General features: G+C 40.5%; 1 protein-coding gene across 2 annotated transcripts in view; it reads left to right on the forward strand.

Annotated features, from left to right (window-relative positions):
* NRBF2 (nuclear receptor binding factor 2) overlaps positions 1-24455 on the forward strand; it is a 268477-nt gene that overhangs the window by 189632 nt on the left and 54390 nt on the right. For both annotated transcript variants that reach the window (XM_059882612.1, XM_059882613.1), the window contains one exon: positions 18-95. In XM_059882612.1, coding sequence (XP_059738595.1) covers positions 18-95 — 78 coding nt within the window. The remainder of the gene's footprint in view (positions 1-17; positions 96-24455) is intronic.

Below are 24455 nucleotides of genomic sequence, written 5' to 3' on the forward strand. Positions count from 1 at the left end.
TTATGTTCCTCTTGAAGCAAAAGGAGCCCAGTCCTCAAGAATCCAAAAGGCAGTATCTTTCTGAGGAGTCTGGGATGTGGATCTTCAGTATCAAGGTAAGTCCTGTAAAATTTAAGAATCAATGAATTCCACACTGGGGAACTCTGTCAGTCTTGGCAGAAGCAAGTTGGTCCCTGGGGAGTGAGTGGAAGAAAAGGCATTAGAAAAATAGGAAAGACTTCAGAAGAGAAAAAGCGTGAGTATATAGAAAGGGAGTGAGCATCAAAAGAAGACGTATCTAGGACCTACCTGGTACCAAGTTTAGAACTGTTAGAATCAGAATTTCAGTGACCCTTCCCTGGTGTCTGCCTGCAACACGGGAAGTATCTAGGGAATCAAAAGATATATAAGAACAGAAACATCAGAGGACTTCAGTAGTTATAGATGAAAGTCTGGCAATAGTTCTCTGTAAAGGAAATGTCTGCACTTTTGCAAACTTCATAATTTATATCATTATCTCTTCATTCATAGGATGACCGAATCTTTTTTAAAATATTGTTTTGGCTATGCTGGTTGCCGTGCACGGGATCTTCAGTCTCCACGTGGCATGTGGGTTCTTTAGTTGTGGCATTCAAACTCATAGTTGCTGTACATGGAATCTAGTTCCTTGACGAGGGATTGAAACCCAGGCCCCCTCTATTGGGAGCATGGAGTCTTAGCCATTGGACTGCCAGAAAGGACATGGGGTGTACATTTGTCAACTATCAACATTCAGAGAGGTTTTCCCCAAACTATTCTAAACTAAAACCAATCTATTTTCATTTTAAAAGTTTAGGAAGGTAAAAATGCTATAATTCACCTTCAATAATGAAACAGCCTTTTCTTTTTAAGAAATCTTCTATGACCCAATACTAAAAAACCCAACTTAGACTGAGCTGCATGCTTATCTAGTTCTAAAGCGGACTTGCAGGGATTCCACCCCGGTGTGTGCACTCTTAGAACCGCCTTCAAATACCAGTTCTCTCACCATGGGCTCCTGGCTTCCTTTTTGTTTCAGTTTCCTCCCTCTCCTTTCAGTCCCACATTGTAACAGAAAACATGTTGAAGGACTCTGAGTCACATGGGACAGGGTGTTTAAAATCCCACCCTGTACTCTGCAGTGCAAGACAGCTGGCTACTTGTCTTTGCATATAACTCAAAGTGCTTATCCCATTCAACCCATTTCCAATTTTTATGAATCACATAAGAACTAGTGCTACAGATTTACAAAATCCTTAATGTTGAAAGAAAAATTCAGAGTTTTCCATTTTTTTTTACAGTTTTATTCAAACTGTTTTCTGTATTTGGAGCCATATATGAAAGATTGAAAAAAAGTGCTTTGAAAAGGAGTAAATGGGTTGATTTTGTTGAAAGCCATGGTTCTTATTATGGAAGAAGGAACTTACAAATATAAAATGAGAGAAGGACAGAAAAAATCCTTTGAAACTGTAATTGAATTGGAGGTATTGGTGTGAGCTATGATTTCTAAAATATTCTAAAATATGTATGTATATATGCATATCTGCGTGCATATGTGTATTATAAGTATATACATGGATCTGTGTGTATATGCATATGTACATGTTTGTACTTCTTCTTTTTTTAATATTTATTTATTTGGCTGATCCAGGTCTTAGTTGTGGTATGCAAGTTCTTTTAGTTGAGACTTTCAAACTCTTAGTTGTGGGATCTAGTTCCCTGACCAGGGATCAAACCCAGTCTCCCTGCCTTGTGAGCATGAGGTCTTAGCCGCTGGACCACAGGGAAATCCCAGTACTGGTTAGTGTTATACATTAAAGAGCCAAGAGCCAAAGATTTCGCCCCCGCCCCAAGTAGCAATAAGCATACCTAGATCTTGGTCTCTAATGCCATTCCTCACTAAAAGGAATCAGGGATTCTCAGAGAAATGTCTGATTTCAGGGACAGGATAGGATAGGTGCAAAAGAGCCTGGGATATTTTTCTGTGACAGAAAGTAAGAAGATGCTCAAACCAATGATGAGGACATGTTACAAAGGCGCAAGAACCAATTTGAATGGGCTCCTCATGACCAAATCTGGGACAGTCTGAGCATTGGTGTCCCAGCATCAATCATGAATTTTAAGCCAGTGAATAAATAAGAATGAATATGTCCATTCCCAAAACACATAGACAGATAATAGTGGTGATTTATAGCGATAGATAGATCAATAGCTAGGTGGATATGAAAAGTGAAGTCTTCTGCTTACAGTAGAATGCAGAAGACCAAATAGTAGACACAAATGTGGTGCTGGAGTTTGACAATTATCATTTTGCAGCTGTCATGATTAAAATCAAACCAAGAGGGAATTGTCATTGAATGTTAAGTTTTGGGAGAAAATTTTGATGACATAGGGACATTTGCATAGTCCTATTAGTTGCAAGAGAGAGGAAAAAGTAATTATATAATGAGTTTTAAGGGGAGAGGGGGCAGTAAATGCATTCTTTAAAAAATATCAGTCTTGTGAATTCCCTGGAAGTCCAGTGCTTAGGACTCTGAGCTTCCACTGCAGGGGGCTTGGATTCAAGACTTGATCAGGGACTGAGATTTTACATGCTGCACATAGTGTAGAGAAAAAAAAATTGGTATCATAAAAGACAAAGAATATTTGTGTGATTTGCTCCAGATTAATGGAAATTAGAGAAACCTGACAACTAAATATAGGATGGCTGGATGGCATCACCGACTCAATGGACGTGAGTTTGAGTGAACTCCGGGAGTTGGTGATGGACAGGGAGGCCTGGTGTGCTGCGATTCATTGGGTCACAAAGAGTCGGACATGACTGAGCGACTGAACTGAACTGAACCCTAGAATAGATCCACAGCAAAGGAAAAAATACTACACAATGACATTACTAGATTACAGATAACATTTGAATGTGGATATGTGAATTTAAGACATAAATGACCATCTTTCAGTCATTTTTAGGAAATACACACTGAAGAATGTAGGTGTAAAGGGCCATAATATTTGCAGGATGCCTTTAAACAGTTCAGGAAAACAAGAGAGACAGAAAACAGAAACAGTGACAGAGATAGATATTAAGGAGCAGAGATGACAAAGCAAATAGCATAATGTTATATAAATGAAAGGTCTAGGAGTGTTCCTTATAATGCTCTTTTGCAAACTTTCTGTAAGTTTGAAACTGTTTCCAAATAAAAAGCTTAAAAAGAGAAAAATTGTGATAATCTGTAGCTCTAAGAACAAAGGAATAAGAGGAAATGATCCCATGGGATACTGTATTGTTGTCTTCTCATTATCATTGCAGATTAATTTTCCTGCTTACTTATTTGAACATAAAATTTTTTTGAAAAATATTTGAAGAACACTTACTTGGAAGTGACGTTTTTAAATGTTGCAAACCTCTGCTGGGCCCTCAGTGTCTTATACTAAGTGGCATAGAGTCTTGGAAACAGTCAATAGATCGTCTGGCTTGCAACAAAAACTCCTTAGCCCAAGGAACGTTGACCCCACCCACATTTATCAGTGTCAAATCCCAGATCTCGGCCCCCTCTTCAAACTCTTTTTAGGTTTCAAGAACAACACCATCTTCCCCCTCAATATATTTTTAGAATTTTCCCTAAGTACAAACCTGTAATAACAAAGGAAAACAGAAAATAATTATACATTTTATCTCCTCACCTCCCCTTCTCAGGAAATGTGCTTCAACTTAATTTAAACCACTTACATCAGGAGAGTATTTCCTGAGTAGTCACGTTGTAGAAATGTGAGGTCAGTATTTACCTAAGATGAATGCAAAAACGTTTTTTAATAGCTAGTAAAGATGAACTTGAAAAAAATTTTAAATGTCTGGAAGTATTTATTGCACAAAAGACCGATGTTGAATCCAAAATTCAGTATTTTATTCTAGATAATCAAAATGTTCTAAAGAAGCCCTGAGAACGTATTCTAGTAAGCTGAGCTCTTGCTATGCCAGCTGGCCCATTGCATGAAAATCTCCTCGAAAGCTGGTCACTGAAGACACCTAGAGGACATATGCATAAACTGCATGGTAACAGGATAGTAAATACTCTGTTTACACAGTGTTTATTCAGGATGCCTGGTGGTAGGAGGAAGCGTTTGGGAATTGGGACTTTGGTAATGAACGCTGGGAAATCAGATCCTCAGCACATACCAGCATAATTTTTCACTATGCTTAATGAGCTACCTTAGCTCCTTAAGATTATGTTAAGTGGCATTCCTGATATAATAGATAAGAATGAGTGTCATTGGCTAAAAAAGAAAAATCATTGAAAATCTCTATTGTGGTTGATAATAGTCAAAGAAGGCAGAAAATCTTTGCTGCATTTATTCTGATGCCTTATTGTGCTTTCCTATTGCTTAATGCTGCCTGTATCTATGGATTATGTAAACTTTAAAAAGTTGTTTTAGGGAGATACAGTGGTTAGGACGCATGCTTCCACTGCAGGGCCACAGGTTTGATCCCCAGTCTGAGAAGTAAGGTGGCGCTAATGGTAAAGAACTCGCCTGCCAATTCAGGAGACACAAGAGACATGGGTTGGATCCCTGGTTGGGGGAAGATCCCCTGGTGTAGCAAATGGCAGCTCACTCCAGTATTCTTGCCTGGAGAATCCCAAGGATGGAGGAGCCGGGTGGGCGATAATCCATGGGGTCACACAGAATCAGACACAACTAAAGCAAAGCATTCTTGGAAGTAAAATCCCACAAGCCATACTGCTGCTGCTGCTAAGTCGCTTCAGTCGTGTCCGACTCTGTGCGACCCCATAGACAGCAGCCCATTAGGCTCCGCCGTCCCTGGGATTCTCCAGGCAAGAACACTGGAGTGGGTTGCCATTTCCTTCTCCCATGCATGAAAGTGAAAAGTGAAAGTGAAGTCGCTCAGTTGTGTCCGACTCTCAGCAACCCCATGGACTGTGGCCCACCAGGCTCCTCCTTCCATGGGATTTTCCAGGCAAGAGTACTGGAGTGGGGTGCCATTGCCTTCTCCCCTACAAGTCATGCTGCATGGCAAAAAAAAAAAAAAAAACAGTTATTTTAATGCCATTGAAAATTCCCCTTTGCCTTAACCAAAAGCCCCAGATTTGTCTGCCCTTAGTTAGAAAGGAGAAGTGACTTACCTTACTCTCTTTGGCCCATTTACCTCCCAGTATTCTTTCCAGTTTGTAGCTGGCTAATGGAGACAGTGCTTTACTGCTTTAGGATCCTGGACTTGCACAGTCTGGGTGTGCAGCAACATGTACTTGTAGCAAATGTCCCAGTCTGTTTAATGTATAGCTACAACTATAACAAGAACAACTATTTTTAACACAAAATCCCGTGGCCCAGAGAAAAATCTAAATATTTCAAGCAATATTTATTACAAGAATGCAGGCTGTGTCTAGCACTCCTTTGAGAAAGATTGTAAAGTAACCAAGGCCCTTCCGTGGAGGTATTTTAAGAGAAATTTTCCTTTTTCCTTTGTTGCAAAGGGATTAGAGTATCGATCAAGGGTATTACTTCAGGAACATCTGCTTTATTGTCCCAATTATTGATTCAAAATACTTGAGCTTTCTGCCTAAATTTCTCCTCTGTTTTTAGGATAGGGATCAGGGGACAGGAAGAAGTTGCTTACCAGTGTCTGGAAGCACTTAGCAATAACAAATTTGAGTATGAGGCTGCATTTTTATGTCCAGACAGGGTGTGGTTGGACATAGACTTGGAACTGAGGCAATTTTCAATTCTTTTTCAAAGAAGTAAACAATGAATAGATTTGCTCATTCCAGCAAAATCAGGAGGATATTTGCTAATACACACGGGGATGGCATTATTGTTTGATCTTTATTGAGCACCTACGTAAAATAGAAGTGAATGATATGAAGATTTTTGAAGTCTTTACATAATGTGTTTCAGTCTTGGGCTTGAATGATACAGTTCATTAAAATACATGTAAAAATAAGCACAATCAAATGTTTTGGATGGTTGATTAAGTGCAGATGCTGTTAAGAGATTCCGAACTAAAGTGAACTAAGTGACCATTGCTGGAATAGTTAATATAAAAATAGGAATCCAGAAGACTCGTAAAGGTAGAAGAAACAAAGGCCTAATTTTAAAAGAAATAAAATTAATAAAAACTTTTGTCTCTTAGCATTTTGCATGCCTAGAGTATCTAGGATCATGGATACTATTTTTTTTCTTTTTAGTAGTCTAATGGATTTTCTCAACTTGAATTTTATTCCTAAATACATAATACACATCAGTTCAAATCTGGGGTAGAAGAATAAGATATACTATAAAAAGTTTTCCTCCCACTCCGTTTCTTAGCAACCAGTTTCCTGACTCAGAAGCAACCGTTATGTTTTTTAATGTACTCTTTATTTTATACATATAAATACATAGACACACACATCTTCTTTTCCTTGATTTTTACACCTGCATCAGCATTCTAAACATTGCATTCTGTACCTTGCTTTTTCCGTTAAATATATATTTGAAAGCACAAAGTACATAGAACTCTCTTTTTATAGCTTTATAGTATTCCATTGTATGGATGTACTGTAATTTATTCAGTGAGCCCTTAATCATGCATATTCAGGTTGTTTCCAAGTCTTATTTTCATCCTTTGCTATTACAAAAATGTTACAGTGAGTAACCTTGTGTGTGAAAGTGAAGTCACTCAGTCCTGTCCGACTCTTTGCGACCCCATGGACTGTAGCCTACCAGGTTCCTCTGTCCTTGGGATTATTCAGGGAAGAATACTGGAGTGGGTTGCCATTTCCTTCTCCAGGAGATCTTCCCAACCCAGGGATTGAACCCGGGTCTCCTACATTGTAGGCAGATGCTTTACCGTCTGAGCCTCCAGGGAACCTTGTGTATACCCACGCAAATATAGACTAGGACTTCCCTGGTGGTCTAGTGGTTAAGACTCCACGCTTCCACTGCAGGGGGCACAGGTTTGATCCCTGGTTGGAGAACTGAGATCCCACATGCCACACAGTGCAGCCAAACAGAAAACAAAAAAGTATAGACCTACATCTACAGAATACATTCCTTGAAGTGAGATTTTGGATCAAGAGCTTGGGAACTCACACTTTTGATAGAAGCTGCTAAAGTTTCCCCAAAGAGGTTATACCATTTATATTGAACCAGCAGGAATTGTCTGTTTCCTCACCTTCTCCGACATGGACTTTTAAAAAACATACCTCCTTCTTGCTGAGCCTTAACATGGTAGTTTCTGTAATTTCCCTATTCTGGGTCTAGTCTGCAAAAATCCCACTATATTTAAACATAGATCTTCTGCAGTCATCTTTCACTGTCGCCACCACCCCCCACAGCTCACAGACCTTACCTTTACCCCCACTTCTCTACCCTGGTTTGTATCATTTCCTCTGCTGGAAGGTCTTTGCCCATCAACGTCCTTCCAAACAATCACCTTTCAAAACCAAGTTCTACCTTCACCTCCTCCATGAAATCCTCCTCAGTTATATGATTCTTACTGACCTCTTCTCCTTGAAGGGCTTTTCCACAGGTATGCCAAAAAGAGTTGCAGGCAAATAGAACTATTGATCACCCCACCCCACCCCCACCCCCGCCCCCTTGGCCCTTAGGACCTGCAGGCTCTGGATTGGTCCTTTGGCCAGGTCTATCTACATTGTTAGTTTACACAGGAGTTCACACAGAATTGTCATTTTCTATGACATGAAAAATGAAGGTCTGTAGGTTTTCTGTATTCTTACAGGTTTTTTAATCTTTTGTTCTGTGGCAGTACTAGATTTTGGACCCATGTCCTCTGGCTCTGAAGTTCATTCAAGCATTTCTGCAGTATACTAGCTCTTTTTAGCATGTGCTGGTGGTAGAGTTGCCACTTTGGCCTTGGCTGAGCCTAGAGACATCATTTCAGAGATCCAAGGCAAAAAGGAGGAAACCAACAGAAGAATTATGGCAGGGATTCCAGTAGTTCGAACACACATACTTCATTCAAATAAAAAAAAATGTCCCTTTAGGTGAACCGCAGTCCCAAGTCTCAGTGAGCAGAGTGTGTGTGTGTGTTGATTAAGAAAAAGTACTTCCCCAGGCGGAAGAAGCCCATGCTAGGGCATGTTTGGCAAGTGAGGCAAAGACTGGATTTCAACTCCCACAGAATCCCTCAGCTGAGGGCCCTTCACACTTACAGCTATGTATGGTGGCTCCAAATTAAGGACAAGAGAAAGAGACAACACAATTGTCATGTAGCGCAATACTGATTCTTACAGAACTGTATTGACAGATTAGATCAAAGATCTAGATGATTTAAAATGAGGTAATGTATATATAATCTGAAACTTGCTTGCCCCATCAGCCTATAAACTCAAAAAGAGGTCAAAATTAATTTTGGTGTCCAAATGGCCATGCCTCTAAATACAACCATCCAGTCCCTATCTATTCAAACAGCACTTACATGCTAACAACACAAGTAATTTTGAAAATTCCCAAAGGGGAGCCTCACAAGTGCCTACAACCCAGCTGGTAGTTCTAGGTACCACCTCCTTCTCCAGCTCCAACTTGCCAGCATCACTGGCTGCTTCTAAAACTGCAGAAGCCTTGCCAAGGATTTTTGGAAGCCACCTAAGCCACTATCTCTCCAAATACCAGAGGAGCACTGAGAGTGATGGAGAGTGAAGGAGAATGTCTTCTCTTCCATTCCATGCCACATTTTCTCACCTGAGCCCCCACACAGCTCTGTCTGCATCCAGAATCTGCCAAATCTCTCATTAAAGGTGTTCAGCCCATGATCAGAATTTCATTTAGCCTTTCTGTCAGTATCTGATCATCACTTTTTAAACAAAAGAGACTCAAATTCAATATAAGGGGCAAACAGGAAGCAGGCACTATCACCATCCTCTTCATTCATTCATTCAGCCATTCATTCACCCATCCATGCATCCATCCATCCACCTACCCATCGTCCATCCACCCATCTGTCCATCTGATTGCCAGTGATTGAGGCCAATTCTGTGCCTGACACTATTCTAGACACTGAGTAAAACATATGTAAGGCAAATAAAGTTACTACTCCTACAAGGATTGCATTTTAGAGCAGGTAAGCAGAGAACAATTAAACCAATCAATTAACATGAAGCTATTAGCTAGTGATAATTGCTATGAAGAAAATAAAACAACATGATGCGACAGGAAGAGAAACTGGGAAGCTACTTTGGACAAACTTACTGTTTTTTAATCTTATAAAACCCAATAGCCTCTATTCACAACAAATATAAGTTTATGATTCTAAAATGAAATTAATAGATGAGATAATCTACCTCACACATAATTTATATAACATTGACTGGTTAATGTTATTAATTTTTAAAAGTTTCAGCTTTACAAGTAGTAATTCATAATGTCATGTACATTTTTAGGACTGATGTCAACTTAGGAAAACCTCTATCAAGTTTTTTTCACAACCTGTAAGATATTAGGGCGTTTGAAGTTTTCTTCTGCGACAGACACCTCAGACGTGTTTTTTGAGTTGACAAGACTCATTAACCAGTTGTCATCAATGTCATTGTAGTGTCATATTAGAGGTTTTATGTCAGTTTCATCAGTATCAGTTTTTCCATGTAAATTAGCAAGAAATTGAAATCTTTTCCCACCAAACAGTCCACAAGTTTATTCATTGCTTCCAGTCAGAGCATCTCTTTCTTCTAATGTGTAACTGCTTTTAGTATGATCATCTGGCTTTTTGTTACAATTTGCTTCTCAGTTTCAGAATAATTAATTTATCACTTTCGTTTCCTTTTGTCTCACATTCCATTGTCTTTCCTCCATTATTTAATATGTTCAGTTCAGTTCGGTTCAGTCGCTTAGTCGTGTCTGACTCTTTGTGACCCCATGAATTGTAGCACACCAGGCTAAATTTTAAATGACATAAGAAATAACCTTCATATAAGTCCAGATCAGAAGTCTATAAGTTCTCACTTACTTTTTTGAAGTATTCCAAATTACTTTTCCAAATTGCAATTAAAACAACATAGTCTAATTTCACCAACTTTTGAATAAACTTCTTGCCTCTGGTTTTGTTAGGCTTTCTGAGTCCTTGAAGACTGTGTTTTGGAATCATCAAAACATTGTCGTATCCATATTGCAAGGCTTAGAACATCTTTAAAACAGGCAGATCATCTCATTATATTTAGATATCTTAAAGAAAAGTCCAAGTTGGCATATTTGTTTCAAATGCTCCATATGTGAGAGAAACCCAAAAGGGAAATACAACTGTTACAAAATGCTGGAATAGTCACCAACTTCAGGTACTAGTACGGAAGATTTTTCTCTACCAAAATTAAGAAAACTCGATGTAATTAACATTTTAAAAGAATGCTGGTAGCCTTTGCTCTCATCTTTCCTAACAGTTACGTGGTAGCATAACTGACCATGAACACTGTTCAATGGAAAATCGCATTTATTGAATAAAGGCACAAATAGGTGGTTTTCAGTTAGAGAAAAGTTAAAAATTGTTCATTGTAATTCTGTTGTTAATGTAGAATACAATAATTAGCATCTGATCAGCATTCATCACTCCAGTATAGACTCTAAGTGATGGATATTAGATATCTGTCTTATTTCACTACTTAATTTTGAATACTTTTCATTATTTTGATTAATTTTAATGTCATTTCAGATAAGTCACATTTGTTCTTTTATTTTGACATTTTTTTCCAAGTCCTTATGCAAAAAAAGAATAGAATTTAGCAATCAGATCAGTGATTTCCATGAAATTGCCTTTCTTTAAAGACCACAATTTTTTCCCTGTGATCTCTGAAGCCATTTTTATTTAAAAATTTAATAGCTGCTGCTAAACTTCATGGCATTTCAAGATAATTCAGAATGTTTTCCTGTTTACTTTTTAAAAAATGGCCTAGTGCATTCTTATTGGACTTCCACGTATTTCAAGTAAACACGGCCTACTAGTGCTCTGTGGAATGTACTTGACTTTTGAAACTTCTTAATATATTTATCCAGTCCAGAAACCCATCTGATGTAATGTCTGTCTTGTTGAAAACAATTTACAAACAAAATTATAAATACAACCTTTAGTTTTAGAAGAGGCTACTCAGACTCTCATAGCAGTTTGATCATTTAAAAATATTTTATAAATGTTATCTGTTTGAGAAGTGTATGTTTTTCCATGATCTCTTTAATTCTCTGTTAATATGATTAGTAGGTCAAAATTGGGGGCAGGATGAACTCTTTGATTATTCAATATTGAATGAAATTATTGCTCCTTAAATACGCCACAATGAAAGATTATGGCAATTATCAAAATCAATGAATTCATCAAAGTGAGGTACCTTCTGATCTTTGGTTCTATTGAATATACATAGATTTTCCTTTCATTTTTCTTCTTCTGTTTTCTGTTTCTTGTTTAGAAGTGCCTTGATTCCTGTAATCACTTTAGACACTTCTGTTGGCTATCATGAACCTTCATGATTTTGATTACAAGAGCCTTTAGTTTCTGTTGTGATGTAATAAGAAATATTGTTGGTATTTTCAAGCTCCTACGTATCTTCTTTACGTTTTTAGCTTCCACAAGGATACCTCCTCATCATTATAGTTAAACAGTGAAATGATCATTAATACAAAAACAATCTAAAATTAGGAAATTAAGCATACACAAGAGCAATTCCAATGTGTTTTAAATTGCTGCTGCATTGTGTAGAACAGAGTAGTTGTGAAGTCAAACTCCTTTTAGTCTGATACGTTGACTTGCTGATGAAAATGTGTAGGAGTTTGGGGTCTGGAACACTGGTTTCTTCAGATCATTTGACTCTCTTGGCATCAATTTTGGTGCCATCTCATCTGGAACCACCAGATTTTGAAGGACAAGATGTGGCAATTGTACTAAAATGCAATCCAATGAAGTCAGAATGCATAAAACATGCAACTTCACATGTGTATTTTCACTGTAGTAGATCAGGTTCCTACCCTACAAACACAGGAATTCTGATAAATTCTTTTTTTTTTTTTGCCTCGCCATACGGCATGTGCGATCTTAGTCCACAGGCCAGGGATCGAACCCGTGTCCCCTGCTTTGGAAGCACAGAGTCTTAACCATTGGACTGCCAGGGAAGTTCCAAAAGCACAGTGCTTTTTAAAAAAAATTGTATTTACTCTTTTCTGGCTGCAAATAGGGTCTCCGTTGCTACATGTGGGCTTTCTCCAGTTGTGGTGAGTAGTGGCGGCTCTTCATTGTGGTGCTTGGGTTTCTCATAGTGGTGGCTTCTGTTGTCGTGGAGCACAGGCTCTAGGCATGAGGGCTTCAGCAGTTGTAGCTCACTGGCTTAGTTGCCCCACAGTGTGTGGGATCTTCTTGGACCAGGGATTGAACCCATGACCCCTGCATTTAGCAGACAGATTCTTTTTTTTTTTTAATTTTATTTTTTAACTTTACAATATTGTATTGGTTTTGCCATACATCAACATGAATCCGCCACAGGTATACACGTGTTCTCCATCCTGAACCCTCTTCCCTCCTCCCTCCCTGTACGCTCCCTCTGGGTCTTCCCAGTGCACCAGCCCCATGCATCCAGTATCGTGCATCGAACCTGGACTGGCGACTTGTTTCATATATGATATTATACATGGTTCAATGCCATTCTCCCAAATCATCCCACCCTCTCCCACTCCCGCAGAGTCCAAAAGACTGTTCTATACATCAGCGTCTCTTTTGCTGTCTCGTATACAGGGTTATTGTTACCATCTTTCTAAATTCCATATATATGTGTTAGTATACTGTATTGGTGTTTTTCTTTCTGGTTTACTTCACTCTGTATAATCGGCTCCAGTTTCATTCACTTCATTAGAACTGACTCAAATGTATTCTTTTTAATGGCTGGGTAATACTCCATTGTGTATATGTACCACAGCTTTCTTATCCATTCATCTGGCAGACAGATTCTTAACCACAGGACCACCAGGGAAGTCCCAGCACAAAACCAAGCATTTAATGATTAGGACAATAGAGTCACAGACTCCGTGTCTGATGCACATTCTTGAGTTGTTTTACACCAGAGGAAAAACATTAACTGTGTGATGACCAGACTGCAGTCCTGACAAAAACTGCTTCATCTTGAGCAGTACTAAATCTGTGGCTGGCACAATTCTAAGAACTGGCCTCAAGAGACTGGGATTATGCTCATAATAATTGATGGGCATCAAAATAATTGTAGCTTGCTCTGCCCTATTTGTAAGGGGGCAACGAAAATTGTCAGCAAAGAGATGCCACTCTGTGGATTCAATGGATGTGAATTTGAGCAAGCTCCAGGAGACAGTGAAGGACAGAGAAACCTGGCAGGCTGCAGTCCAGGGAGTCACTAAGAGTCGCACATGACTTAGCGACTGAACAACAACATGTTGACATTTCCACTCTAAGAATATGGTGCCCTGTGTCAGCATGAAAAAGTTATAGAAGATGAACCTTCACCTCTAATCCCATAGAAATAAAATTATGTTGGACAGTAGGGAATTGAAAGCAACTCTTTTGCTCTTTCCTGTTTGCCCATTTCTGTTCTTTACTAATCTTGAAAAAACCTAATTGTAGTAATAAGATCACTAAACAATTTAAATTAAATCTTGACATGCTCTCCTGAATGTACCTATGCCTTGCCTATCCTGTTGATTCTTCTCCTAGATAAAAAGAAGTAAGAGTGAAGAATTAAGTAGTTAAAAAATGACTATCTCTTTACCGCCTGTAGTCCCATAGCAATCCTATAGGCAGATCTCACAGGCAAGAAAACATCTGAAGAGTTAGTCAAACCTGCATGCAATGGAGAATGACGCAGAATCCAACCTCCTGCATCGATGATTCACTAAGATCCCCCTGCACACACACTCGCTCTGCCAGCCACCTTTTCCTTTTAAAAACTGTCATAACTGAGCAGAAACTTTGAGTTGACCTTGGGACATGAGTCTACCATCTCTCCAGATTTGGCTTTTCTGCCTGTGGTCCATCTCAGAAGGCAAGAGAAGCCCCAAAATACAGCACAGTTAGTTTTTATGTTCTTGGTAGTTTCATAGGCTAATGAGTGAGAGGATTATTCTAACTCTTTTGGGGAAAGGGCAGAGATTTCCAGGAATTGAGCTACTGCCCATCTTTTGGTCTTTATGGTTGGCCTTGGAATTGTCATGGTGCCTGTGGGTGTATCATTTAACTTACTGATGTATTACAGTGAGTGTCTACTGAGGCTCGAGGTCTAGTGGCAGTCAGCGTCGGCTATCTTGGACCTGTTTGGTTCTAATCAGTTTATGTCGTGTCCCTGGACTATGGCGTTCTTTTAAAGTTTGTGCCCTGACCCCTTCCTTCCTGTTCCAATTTTGCTGGAAGTAACAGAAGCCACCTTGTTCTTCAGTCCCTAAGTCATCTCAAACTCTTTGTGACCTCACAGATCACAGCACACCAGGCTCCTCTGCCCTCTACTACCTTCCAGAATTTGTTCAAATTAATGTCCATTGAGTCATTGATGCTATCTAACCGTCTTATCCTCTGTTGTCCCCTTCTCCTTTTGCTTTCAATCTTTCCCGGCATCAGGATCTTTTCCAATGAGTCAGCTCTTCATATCAGGTGACCAAAGTATCTGAGCTTCACTTTCAGCATCTGTCTTTTCAATGAATATTTAGGGTTGATTTCCTTTAGGATTGACTAGTTTGATCTCCTTGCAGTCCAGGGGACTTCTAAGAATCCAGCACCATAATTCAAAAGCATTAATTCTTCTGTGTTCAGGCTTCTTTATGGTCTAACTCTCACATCTGTACATGACTGCTGGGAAAATGATAGCTTTGACTATATGGATCTTTGTCAGCAAAGTGATGTCTCTGCTTTTTAATACACTCTCTAGGTTTGTCATAGCTTTCCTTCCAAAAAGCAAATATCTTTTAATTTCATGGCTGCAGTCACTGTTTGCAGTGATTCTGGAGTCCAAGAAAATAAAATCTGTCACTGTTTCCACTTTTTCCCATTCTATTTGCCATGAAGTTTTTGGACTGGATGCCAAGATCTTAGTTTTTTAAATGTTGAGTTTCAAGCCATTTTTTTTTCACCTCCTCTTCCACCCTCATCAAGAGGGTCTTTAGTTCCTCTTCACTTTTTGCCATGAGAGTGGTATCATCTGCATATCTGAGGTTGTTGATATTTCTCCCAGCGATCTTGATTCCAGCCTGTGATTCATCCAGCTCAGTGTTTCTCATGATATACTCTGCATAGAAGTTAAATAAGCAGGGTGACAATAGACACCCTTTACATATTCCTTTCCCAATTTTGAACCAGTCCACTGTTCCATGTCCAGTTCTGCCTGTTGCTTCTTGACCCACATACAAGTTTCTCAGAAGACAGGTCAGGTGGTCTGGTATTCCCATCTCTAGAAGAATTTTCCACAGTTTGTTGTGATCGACACAGTCAAAGGCTTTAGTGTAGTCAATGAAGCAGAAGTAGATGTTTCTCTGGAACTCCTTTAATTTCTTGATGATCCAAAGAATATTGGCAATTTGATCTCTGGTTCTGCTGCCTCTTCAAAATCCATCTTGTACATCTGGAAGTTCTTGGTTCATGTACTGCTGATGCCAAGCTTGAAGGATTTTGAGCATAACCTTGCTAGCATGTGACATGAGTGCAATTGTAGGGTAGTTTGAACATCCTTTAGCACTGCCATTCTTTGGGATTGAAATGAAAACTGACCTTTTCCAGTCCTGTGGCCACTGCTGAGTATTCCAAATTTGCTGGCATATTGAGTGCATCACTTTCACAGCATCATCTTTCAGGATTTGAAATAGCTCAGCTGGAATTCCATCACTTTAACTAGCTTTGTTTGTAGTAATGCTTCCTAAGGCCCACTTGACTTCACACTTCTGGATGTCTGACTCTAGGTGAGTGACCACACCATCAGGGTTATCCAGGTCATTAGACCTTTTCTGTACAGTTCTTTTGTGTATTCTTGCCACTTCTTAATTTCTTTTGCTTCTGTTTGGTCTTTACCATTTTTGTCCTTTATCATGCCCATCCTGGCATGAAATGTTCCCTTGGGATTTCTAATTTTCTTGAAGAGATTTCTAGTCTTACCCATTCTATTGCTTTTCTCTATTTCTTTGCATTATTCATTTAAAAGGGCTTTCTTATCTTTTTTTGCTATTCTCTAGAACTCTGCATTCAGTTGGGTATATCTTTCCCTTTCTCCTTTGCCTTTTGCTGTCGTCTTTCCTCAGCTGTTTGTAAAGCCTCCTCAGACTACTTTGCATTCTTTTTCTTTGGGATGGTTTGGGACACTGCCTTCTGTACAGTGTTACTAACCTCTGTCCATAGTTCTTCAGGCACTCTGTCTACCAGCTCAAATCCCTTGAATCTGTTCATCACCTCCACTGTATAAGGGCTTCCCTGGTAGCTCAGTCAGTCAAGAATCTGCCTGCAGTGCAGCAAATCCAGATTCGATCCCTGGGTCAGAAGATCCCCTGGAGAAGGAAATGGCAAACCACTCCAGTATTCTTGCCTGGAAAATCCCATGAACAGAGGAGCCTGCTGGGCTACAGTCCATGGGGGTTGCAAAGAGTCAGACATGACTGAGCAACTAATACTTTCACTTTCACTGTATAATCATAAGGTATTTGATTTAAGATTTGAATGGCCTAGTGCTTTTCCCTACTTTTCTTCAACTTAAGACTGAATTTTGCAATAAGGAGATCATGTTCTGAGCTGCAGTCAGCTCCAGGTCTTGTTTTTACTAACTGTATAGAGCTTCTCCATCTTTGGCTGCAAAGGACATAATCAATCTGATTTTGATACTGACCATTTAATGATGTCCATTTGTAGAATCATCTCTTGTGTTGTTGGGAAAGGGTGTTTGCTATAACCGCTGTGTACTCTTGACAAAACTGTTAGCCTTTGCCCTGATTCGTTTTGTACTCCAAGGCCAATCTTGACTGTTTTTCACAGTATCTCTTGACTTCCTACTTCTGCATTGCAATCCCCTATGATGACAAGGACATCACTTTTTTGGTGTTAGTTCTGGAAGGTATTGTAGGTCTTCATAGAGACAGTCAACTTCAACTTCTTTGGCATCAGTGGTTGGGGCATAGACTTGAACTTCCGTGATGTTGAGTGGCTTGCCTTGGGAACAAACCGAGATCCTTCTGTCATTTTTGAGATTCACCCAAGTACTGCATTTCAATCTCTTTTTTTTTTTGTTGACTGTGAGGGCTATTCCATTTTGTTTAAGGGATTCTTCCCCACAGTAGCAGATATAATGGTCATCTGAATTAAATTTGCCCATTCTCATCCATTTTAGTTCACTGATTCCAAAGATGTCAATGTTCATTCTTGCCCTCTCCTGCTTGACCACGTCCAATTTACCTTGATTCATAGACCTGACATTCCAGGTTCCTATGCAATATTGTTCTTTACAGCATCGAACTTTACTTTCTCCACTAGGCACATCCACAACTGAGCATCATTTCCACTTTGGCCCATCTGCTTAATTCTTTCTGCAGCTATGAGTAATTGCCCTCTGCTCTTCCCCAATAGCATATTGGACACCTTCCTACCTGGGGGGCTCACCTTCTGGTATCATACCTTTTTGCCTTCTCATACTGTCCATGGGGTTCTCGTAGCAAGAATATTGGAGTAGATTGCCATTTGCTCCTCCCGTGGACCACATTTTGTCAGAACTCTTCACTACAACCCGTCCATCCTGGGTAGCCCTGCACAGCAGGGCTCACAGCTTCACTGAGTTATGCCAGCTCCTTTGCCACCACAAGGCTTCTATCTATGAAGGTGCTACCTTATTGGAATAGGTTAAAGAGAGAATGAGAAGTTAGAAAAGTGAGATGAAATATTACAAAAAATGTGACTATGATCTTTTTGTACAGATACAGAAAGATTTCCAGGGTATGTTGTTCAGTGAAAGGTAGAGATAGTGTGTATACTCTGGCACTGCTGCTGTGTGGCTCCTTGAGTGTATTTCTCCAAGTACTTACAAGATGTCTTCAGCAGTGGGAATCAGCCTTTGGAATTTTTGAAGCATATCAATGTGGTTCAGTTGGTAAAGAATGCCTGCAATGCAGGAAACTGGGTTTAATCCCTGGGTTGGGAAGAGCCTCTGGAGAAGGGAATGGCAACCTACTTCAGTATCCTTGCCTGGATAATTCCATGAACAGTGGATCCTGGTGTGCTGCAGTCTGTGCCGTCACAGAGTCAGACACAACTGAGCGACTAAACACACGCACACACACATGAAAGTATTATTGTTTAAAACATTATTTTTAAAGAAATGTTGCTATAATGGGAGGCAGTAAAGTGGCTGAAAGCTGAATGGTGAAGAGAGGTTGTTTAAGGGTGAGGTGTTAAGCTCTGTGAGGGTAAATTTGTATTCTGACCCAAGAGAAAGAGAATAATAACGCAGACTAAATGTGCTTAGTTGCTCCGTCATGTCCAACTCATTGCAGCCTCATGGACTGCAGCATGCCAAGCTCTTCTGTCCATGGAGTTCTCCAGGCTAGGGTACTGAGGTGGGTTGCCATTGTCTTCTCTAGGGGATCCTCCCAACTCAGGGACTGAACCCAGGTCTCCTACATTGCAGACAGATTCTTTACCAACTGAGCCACCAGGGAGGCTCAACAGTAGTGCCCAAGAGAGAAGCTAAGTGCAGGAGCCACGTGCCTGAGGCGAGAGAGACACCAGCGCTGGCTGATGAGACAAATTTATTCTTACTGTGAGAAGAGAGAGTACCACTTCATAGTCTTAAGAGTCTCAGAGTAGGGAGGGCAAAGCCAGGACTTAGGAGGTTTTAACCTCAGATATGCAGATGACACCACCCTTATGGCAGAAAGTGAAGAGGAACTCAAAAGCCTCTTGATGAAAGTGAAAGTGGAGAGTGAAAAAGTTGGCTTAAAGCTCAACATTCCCACCACTTCATGGGAAATAGATGGGGAAACAGTGGAAACAGTGTCAGACTTTATTTTTCTGGGCTCCAAAATCACTGCAGATGGTGACTGCAGCCATGAAATTAAAAGACGCTTACTCCTTGGAAGGAAAGTTATGACCAACCTAGATAGCATATTCAAAAGCAGAGACATTACTTTGCCAACAAAGGTTCGTCTAGTCAAGGCTATGGTTTTTCCTGTGGTCATGTATGGATGTGAGAGTTGGACTGTGAAGAAGGCTGAGCGCTGAAGAATTGATGCTTTTGAACTGTGGTGTTGGAGAAGACTCTTGAGAGTCCCTTGGACTGCAAGGAGATCCAACCAGTCCATTCTGAAGGAGATCAGCCCTGGGATTTCTTTGGAAGGAATGATGCTAAAGCTGAAACTCCAGTACTTTGGCCACCTCATGTGAAGAGTTGACTCATTGGAAAAGACTCTGATGCTGGGAGGGATTGGGGGCAAGAGGAGAAGGGGACGACAGAGGATGAGATGGCTGGATGGCATCACCGACTCAATGGATGTGAGTCTGAGTGAACTCCGGGAGTCGGTGCTGGACAGAGAGGCCTGGCGTGCTGCAATTCATGGGGTCGCAAAGAGTCGGACATGACTGAGCGACTGATCTGATCTGATCTGATTTACGAGGTTTTGGAGACTGGTTTAAGGCAGGTCTTTCAACATAGGGTGGGATGAGGGCTTGATTAGGATTAGATAAGGATTGTCATATGATGATGGTTAGGATCTGTGGACACAGAAAAGTGAAAGTGAAGTCGCTCAGCTGTATCCAACTCTTTTTGACCCCAGGGACTGTAGCCTGCCAGGCTCTTCCGTCTTTGGGATTTTCCAGACAAGAATACTGGAGTGTGTTGCCATTTCCTTCTTCAGGGGATCTTCCCAACCCAGGGATCGAACCCAGATTTCCTGCATTGCAGGCAGATTCGTTATTGTCTGAGCCACCAGGGAAGTGCATTAAAGAGCTTTAAAGGAATCATTCCCAAATATCTCACTATTTTATTTTTCTGGTAAATATTGAAGCAAGGTCATCAATTAAGAGTAAAGGTGAGGTAAAGTCAACCAATAAAATACACCTAAGCCATCAAAAGAAAAAGGAGGGGTGAGGGGGAAACTCCCTAATGTTCCAGTGGCTAAAACTCCACTCTCCCAATGCAGAGGCCTCATTTCATTCCCTGGTCAGGGAACTAGATCCCACATGCTTCAACTAAGGATTTATACGATCCCAAGGGCCAAAACTAAGACCCAGAAAATATAGATAATCTAAAAGTAAGGTCTGATATGCAACCCTGAATATTCATTGGAAGAACTCATGCTGAACTTTGATCCCCTGATGTGAAAAGCCAGCTCATTGAAAAAGACCCTGCTGCTGGGAAAGATTGAGAGCTGGAGAAGGGAGCGACAGAGGATGAGATGGTTAGATGTATCACCAACTCAACGGGCATGAGTTTGAGCAAACCCCGGGAGGTAGTGAAGGACAGGGAAGCCTCACTTGCCGCAGCCCATGGGGGTGCAGGAAGTTGGACATGACTTAGCGACTGAACAACAACAGTGTGGTGTGCAGGGGTCTGATGAGGGATGAACGGGAGAATATTACTGCTTTGAAACATAAACAACAGAAGGTACTTACGGGATAGTATCAACAGGAATATCGTTGGCTGACCTGGTGTCCTTCTAGCCTCTCAGCTAAAAAGAAGTCCCAGTCTCTCAGATTTAGCTCGCCATTCCCCACAGAATGAATCTTAAAACCATTGTCAACCCCAAAGCAATTTTATAGCTATGGAACTGAAGTTCCTCAAAATGTCTCTGTCTCAACAAAGGTTCTTATTTCTCATTTTAAGACTAACAAGCTGTTGGAAGGGTTGCTTGTTCCAGATCAGGAGGTATTTGGCCACAGGAGTGAATTAGGTTTCTACAATTTCCAACATAGGGAATCACTCAAAACTTTGAAATTATAATGTTTTTTGGCTTCTAGTCTTCTCAAGGTTTTAAAGACCTTTAGGCCAAGTTTTGTTTTTCAGACTCAGGGCACTGGACACTTGAGACACTGGGAACTCCTAGAACTATTTGGAAAGAACTCGAGTTTCTTCAGATTTGGAGTTTGGAGAACTACAGCTTTGGAAGTAGTATTTTGACCTTAGGTATCACTCAGGGCAAGGCAGGTGAGTGACAGGGAACAGAGATCCCAGGTATGTTTTAACTGCTTAATACGTTGTGTTTATTCAATTTGGAACAAAATGAGACAACCAAAGGGTTTATCACTAAAGGGTTTATTATGAATGAGAGAGAGAGGCTCAAGCTTTATCATATTAAATGACGAAGACATGCCCAAAACTGGCCTAAAATTGGGGACAGCTTAAATATTCACAACCAACAAACTCAATCATGCTATTCAAAAGATAATTGGGGAATTTACAAAACAAATTAACTCAAAGTGCACCAAATGTATGGCATCTAGGAGGATGATACACACTTCAAGTTGTGAGATACAACTTCTGTTCTCAGTCTTCTCTGTATCTTATCTGTATCTCTGGGGGTGTATGAGTCATTTCATCTGGAGGTAAGTGTAAAATTCTGTCTTCTAAGCCCTGAATGCTTTGGCACTTTCTAGCTCTATTCCAGAGATGCTTTGGTTATTGCCTGTTGCCAAGAATAAGTCTCCTTAAACTACTATTAAATAGAAAATAAGAAAATGACACAAAACAAAAGCAAAGTCACCTAATTCTGCTGGAGTTACAGAACCAAAACCATTCAATTGTTTCTGAATATTTAGAGACTATTTTGGAGTTGGATATTGAATATTAATCTTATCTTGGTTTGTGTACAAGAGTTGAAGCAAATCAATTCGTTTTTTACAGTTTGAGATTCAAGTAAAATAATGTTTTCAGTGACTTACTCACAGGTAATATTGACAGTTCAGGACTATGAATGTTGCAGTATCCTTCTGTTCTGAGGATCCTCAGCCCACCATGAGGTACCCTGGGAGTGGATATATTCTGCTTTGAAAATGCTTAACATGAAAGTATAGGTATAGACCTTTAAATACACATCTTAGCTTTCATTTAATTGTTTGACATCATTGCTATATTAAAATTTATGCATTTTTCTAAGAATTTATTTTTAAAAAAAGTTATCTGGTTGTGCCAGGTCTTAGTTGTGGCACATGAGATCTTTAGTTGCAGCATTCATGCTCTTAGTGGTGGCACGTGGGATCTAGTTGCCTGACCAGGGTCAAAGCTGGGGCCCCTGCACTGGGGTCTTAGAGTCTTAACCACTGCATACAAGGTATTAGGTGGGCCACTATGGGGAATAATAGAGGTAGTTAAAACAGCATCTAGGGTCACAGTTTCTGCAGTTGAACCACATAGTCCACTCAACACCATGCTCAGTCTTAAACAACTAAATCTATGGTTGTTGTTGTTTTTCAGTTGCTAAGTTGTGCTCAACTCTTTGCAACCCCATGGATCACAGCACAGGCTTCCCTGTCCTTCACTATCTCCCAGAGTTTGCTCAAATTCATGTCCAGTGAGTTGGTGATGCCATCCAACCATCTCATCCTCTGTTGCTCGCTTCTCCCCCTGCCTTCAATCTTTCCTAGCAACAGGGTCTTTTTCAATGAGTGGGCTCTTCACATCAGGTGGCCAAAGTATTGGAGCTTCAGCTTCACCATCAGTCCTTTCAATGCATACTCAGGATTGATTTCCTTTAGGATTGACTGGTTTGATCTCCTTGCTGTCCAAGGGACTCTTAAGAGTCTTCTCCAGCACTGCAGTTCAAAGCATCAATTCTTCAGCACATAGCCTTCTTTATGATCCAACTCTCACATCCATACATGACTACTGGAAAAACCATAGCTTTGACTATCCGGACTTTTGTTGGCAAAGTGATGTCTCTGCTTTTTAACACATTGTCTAAGTTTGTCATAGCTTTCCTTCCAAGGAGCAAGCATATTTTAATTTTATAGCTGCACTCATCATCTGCAATGATATTGGAGCCCCCAAAATAAAATCTGCCACAGTTTCCACTTTTTCCCCATCTATTTGCGAGAAGCGATGGCACCAGATGCCATGATCTTAGTTTTTTGAATGTTGAGTTTTAAGCCAGCTTTTTCACTCTCCTCTTTCACCCTCACCAAGAAACTCTTCAGTTCTTCTTTGCTTTCTGCCATTAGAGTGCTATCACCTGCATATCTGAGGTTGTTGATATTTCTCCTGGCAGTCTTTATTCCAGCTTATGAGTCATCCAGCCCAGGTTGCATAATGTACTCTGCAGTTTCTCTTTAAAGTTAAAGGCAGTCCTACCTTTTATACATTATAAAGTTGAAAGTAAGAGGGACTTCCCTAGCCGTCCAGTGGTTAGGACTCTATGCTTCCACTTCGTGGGGCACAGGTTAAATCCCTGGTCAGTTCAGTTCAGTCACTCAGTCGTTTCCGACTCTTTGCGACCCCATGGACTGCAGCATGCCAGGCCTCCCTGTCCATCACTAACTCCCAGAGTTTACCCAAACTCATGTTCATTGAGTTGGTGATGCCATCTAGCCATCTCATCCTGTGTCATCCCCTTCTTCTCCTGTCTTCAATCTTTCCCAGCATCAAGGTCTTTTCTAATGAGTCAGTTCTTCGCATCAGGTGGCCAAAGTATTGGAGTTTCAGCTTCAACATCAATGAATGTTGAAGTCCTTCCAATGAATATTCAGGACTGATTTCCTTTAGGATGGACTGGTAGGATCTCCTTGCAGTCCAAGGGACTCTCAAGAGTCTTCTCCAACACCGCAGTTCAAAAACATCAATTCTTCAGTGCTCAGCTTTCTTTATAGTCCAACTCTCACATCCATACATGATTAATGAAATCCCTGGTCAGAGAACTGAAATCCCACATGCTGCACAGGTGGTCCAAAAAAAAAGGAGGGAAAGAAAGGAGGTGGGGGGCGAGTTTTGCATTCCTATTCAGGACAAGGAATGACCCAGCAGGCTGATGAGTCCTCATACCTGTTAAAGTAGTTCTAAAGTAATACAACGTTATCACAACTGCCACTTGGCTGACAGTGATTCTACGATCACCTGATTTCACAGATGGTAAAATGGGAGACAGTACAACAGTAAGCACCCAGGTCCACCACCCTGCTTGGACAGAGAACAGTTGCCCATATTGTCATGACCCCCTGTCACTCTCCCTCCTTCCCACCTTAGAAACAGTCCTTGTTCTAAACTTTGAGTTTATCACTCCTTTGTTTCCTCTACTGTTTTACCAAAAATGTACCCTAAATCAGGGACCCCCAGGCCTGGTCCCTAGCCTGTTAGGAACTGGGCAGCACAGCAGGCAAAGGCAAGCAGGCGAAGCTTCATCTATATTTAATCGCTTACAGACTCATACCCAAACCCTACCAGTGAGTGGCAAGTGACAATCAAGCTGCATCTGGTGACAGGCTTTGAGTCTGAATTTGACACTTATTCTAGTCTGCATGTGGCCCACCCATTGTCATATTTCCCACTTCCATCTGTGCCTCTTTCCCA

This window comes from Bos taurus, chromosome 28, assembly GCF_002263795.3.
Source record: "Bos taurus isolate L1 Dominette 01449 registration number 42190680 breed Hereford chromosome 28, ARS-UCD2.0, whole genome shotgun sequence".
In the NCBI taxonomy this organism is placed as follows: Eukaryota; Metazoa; Chordata; class Mammalia; order Artiodactyla; family Bovidae; genus Bos; species Bos taurus.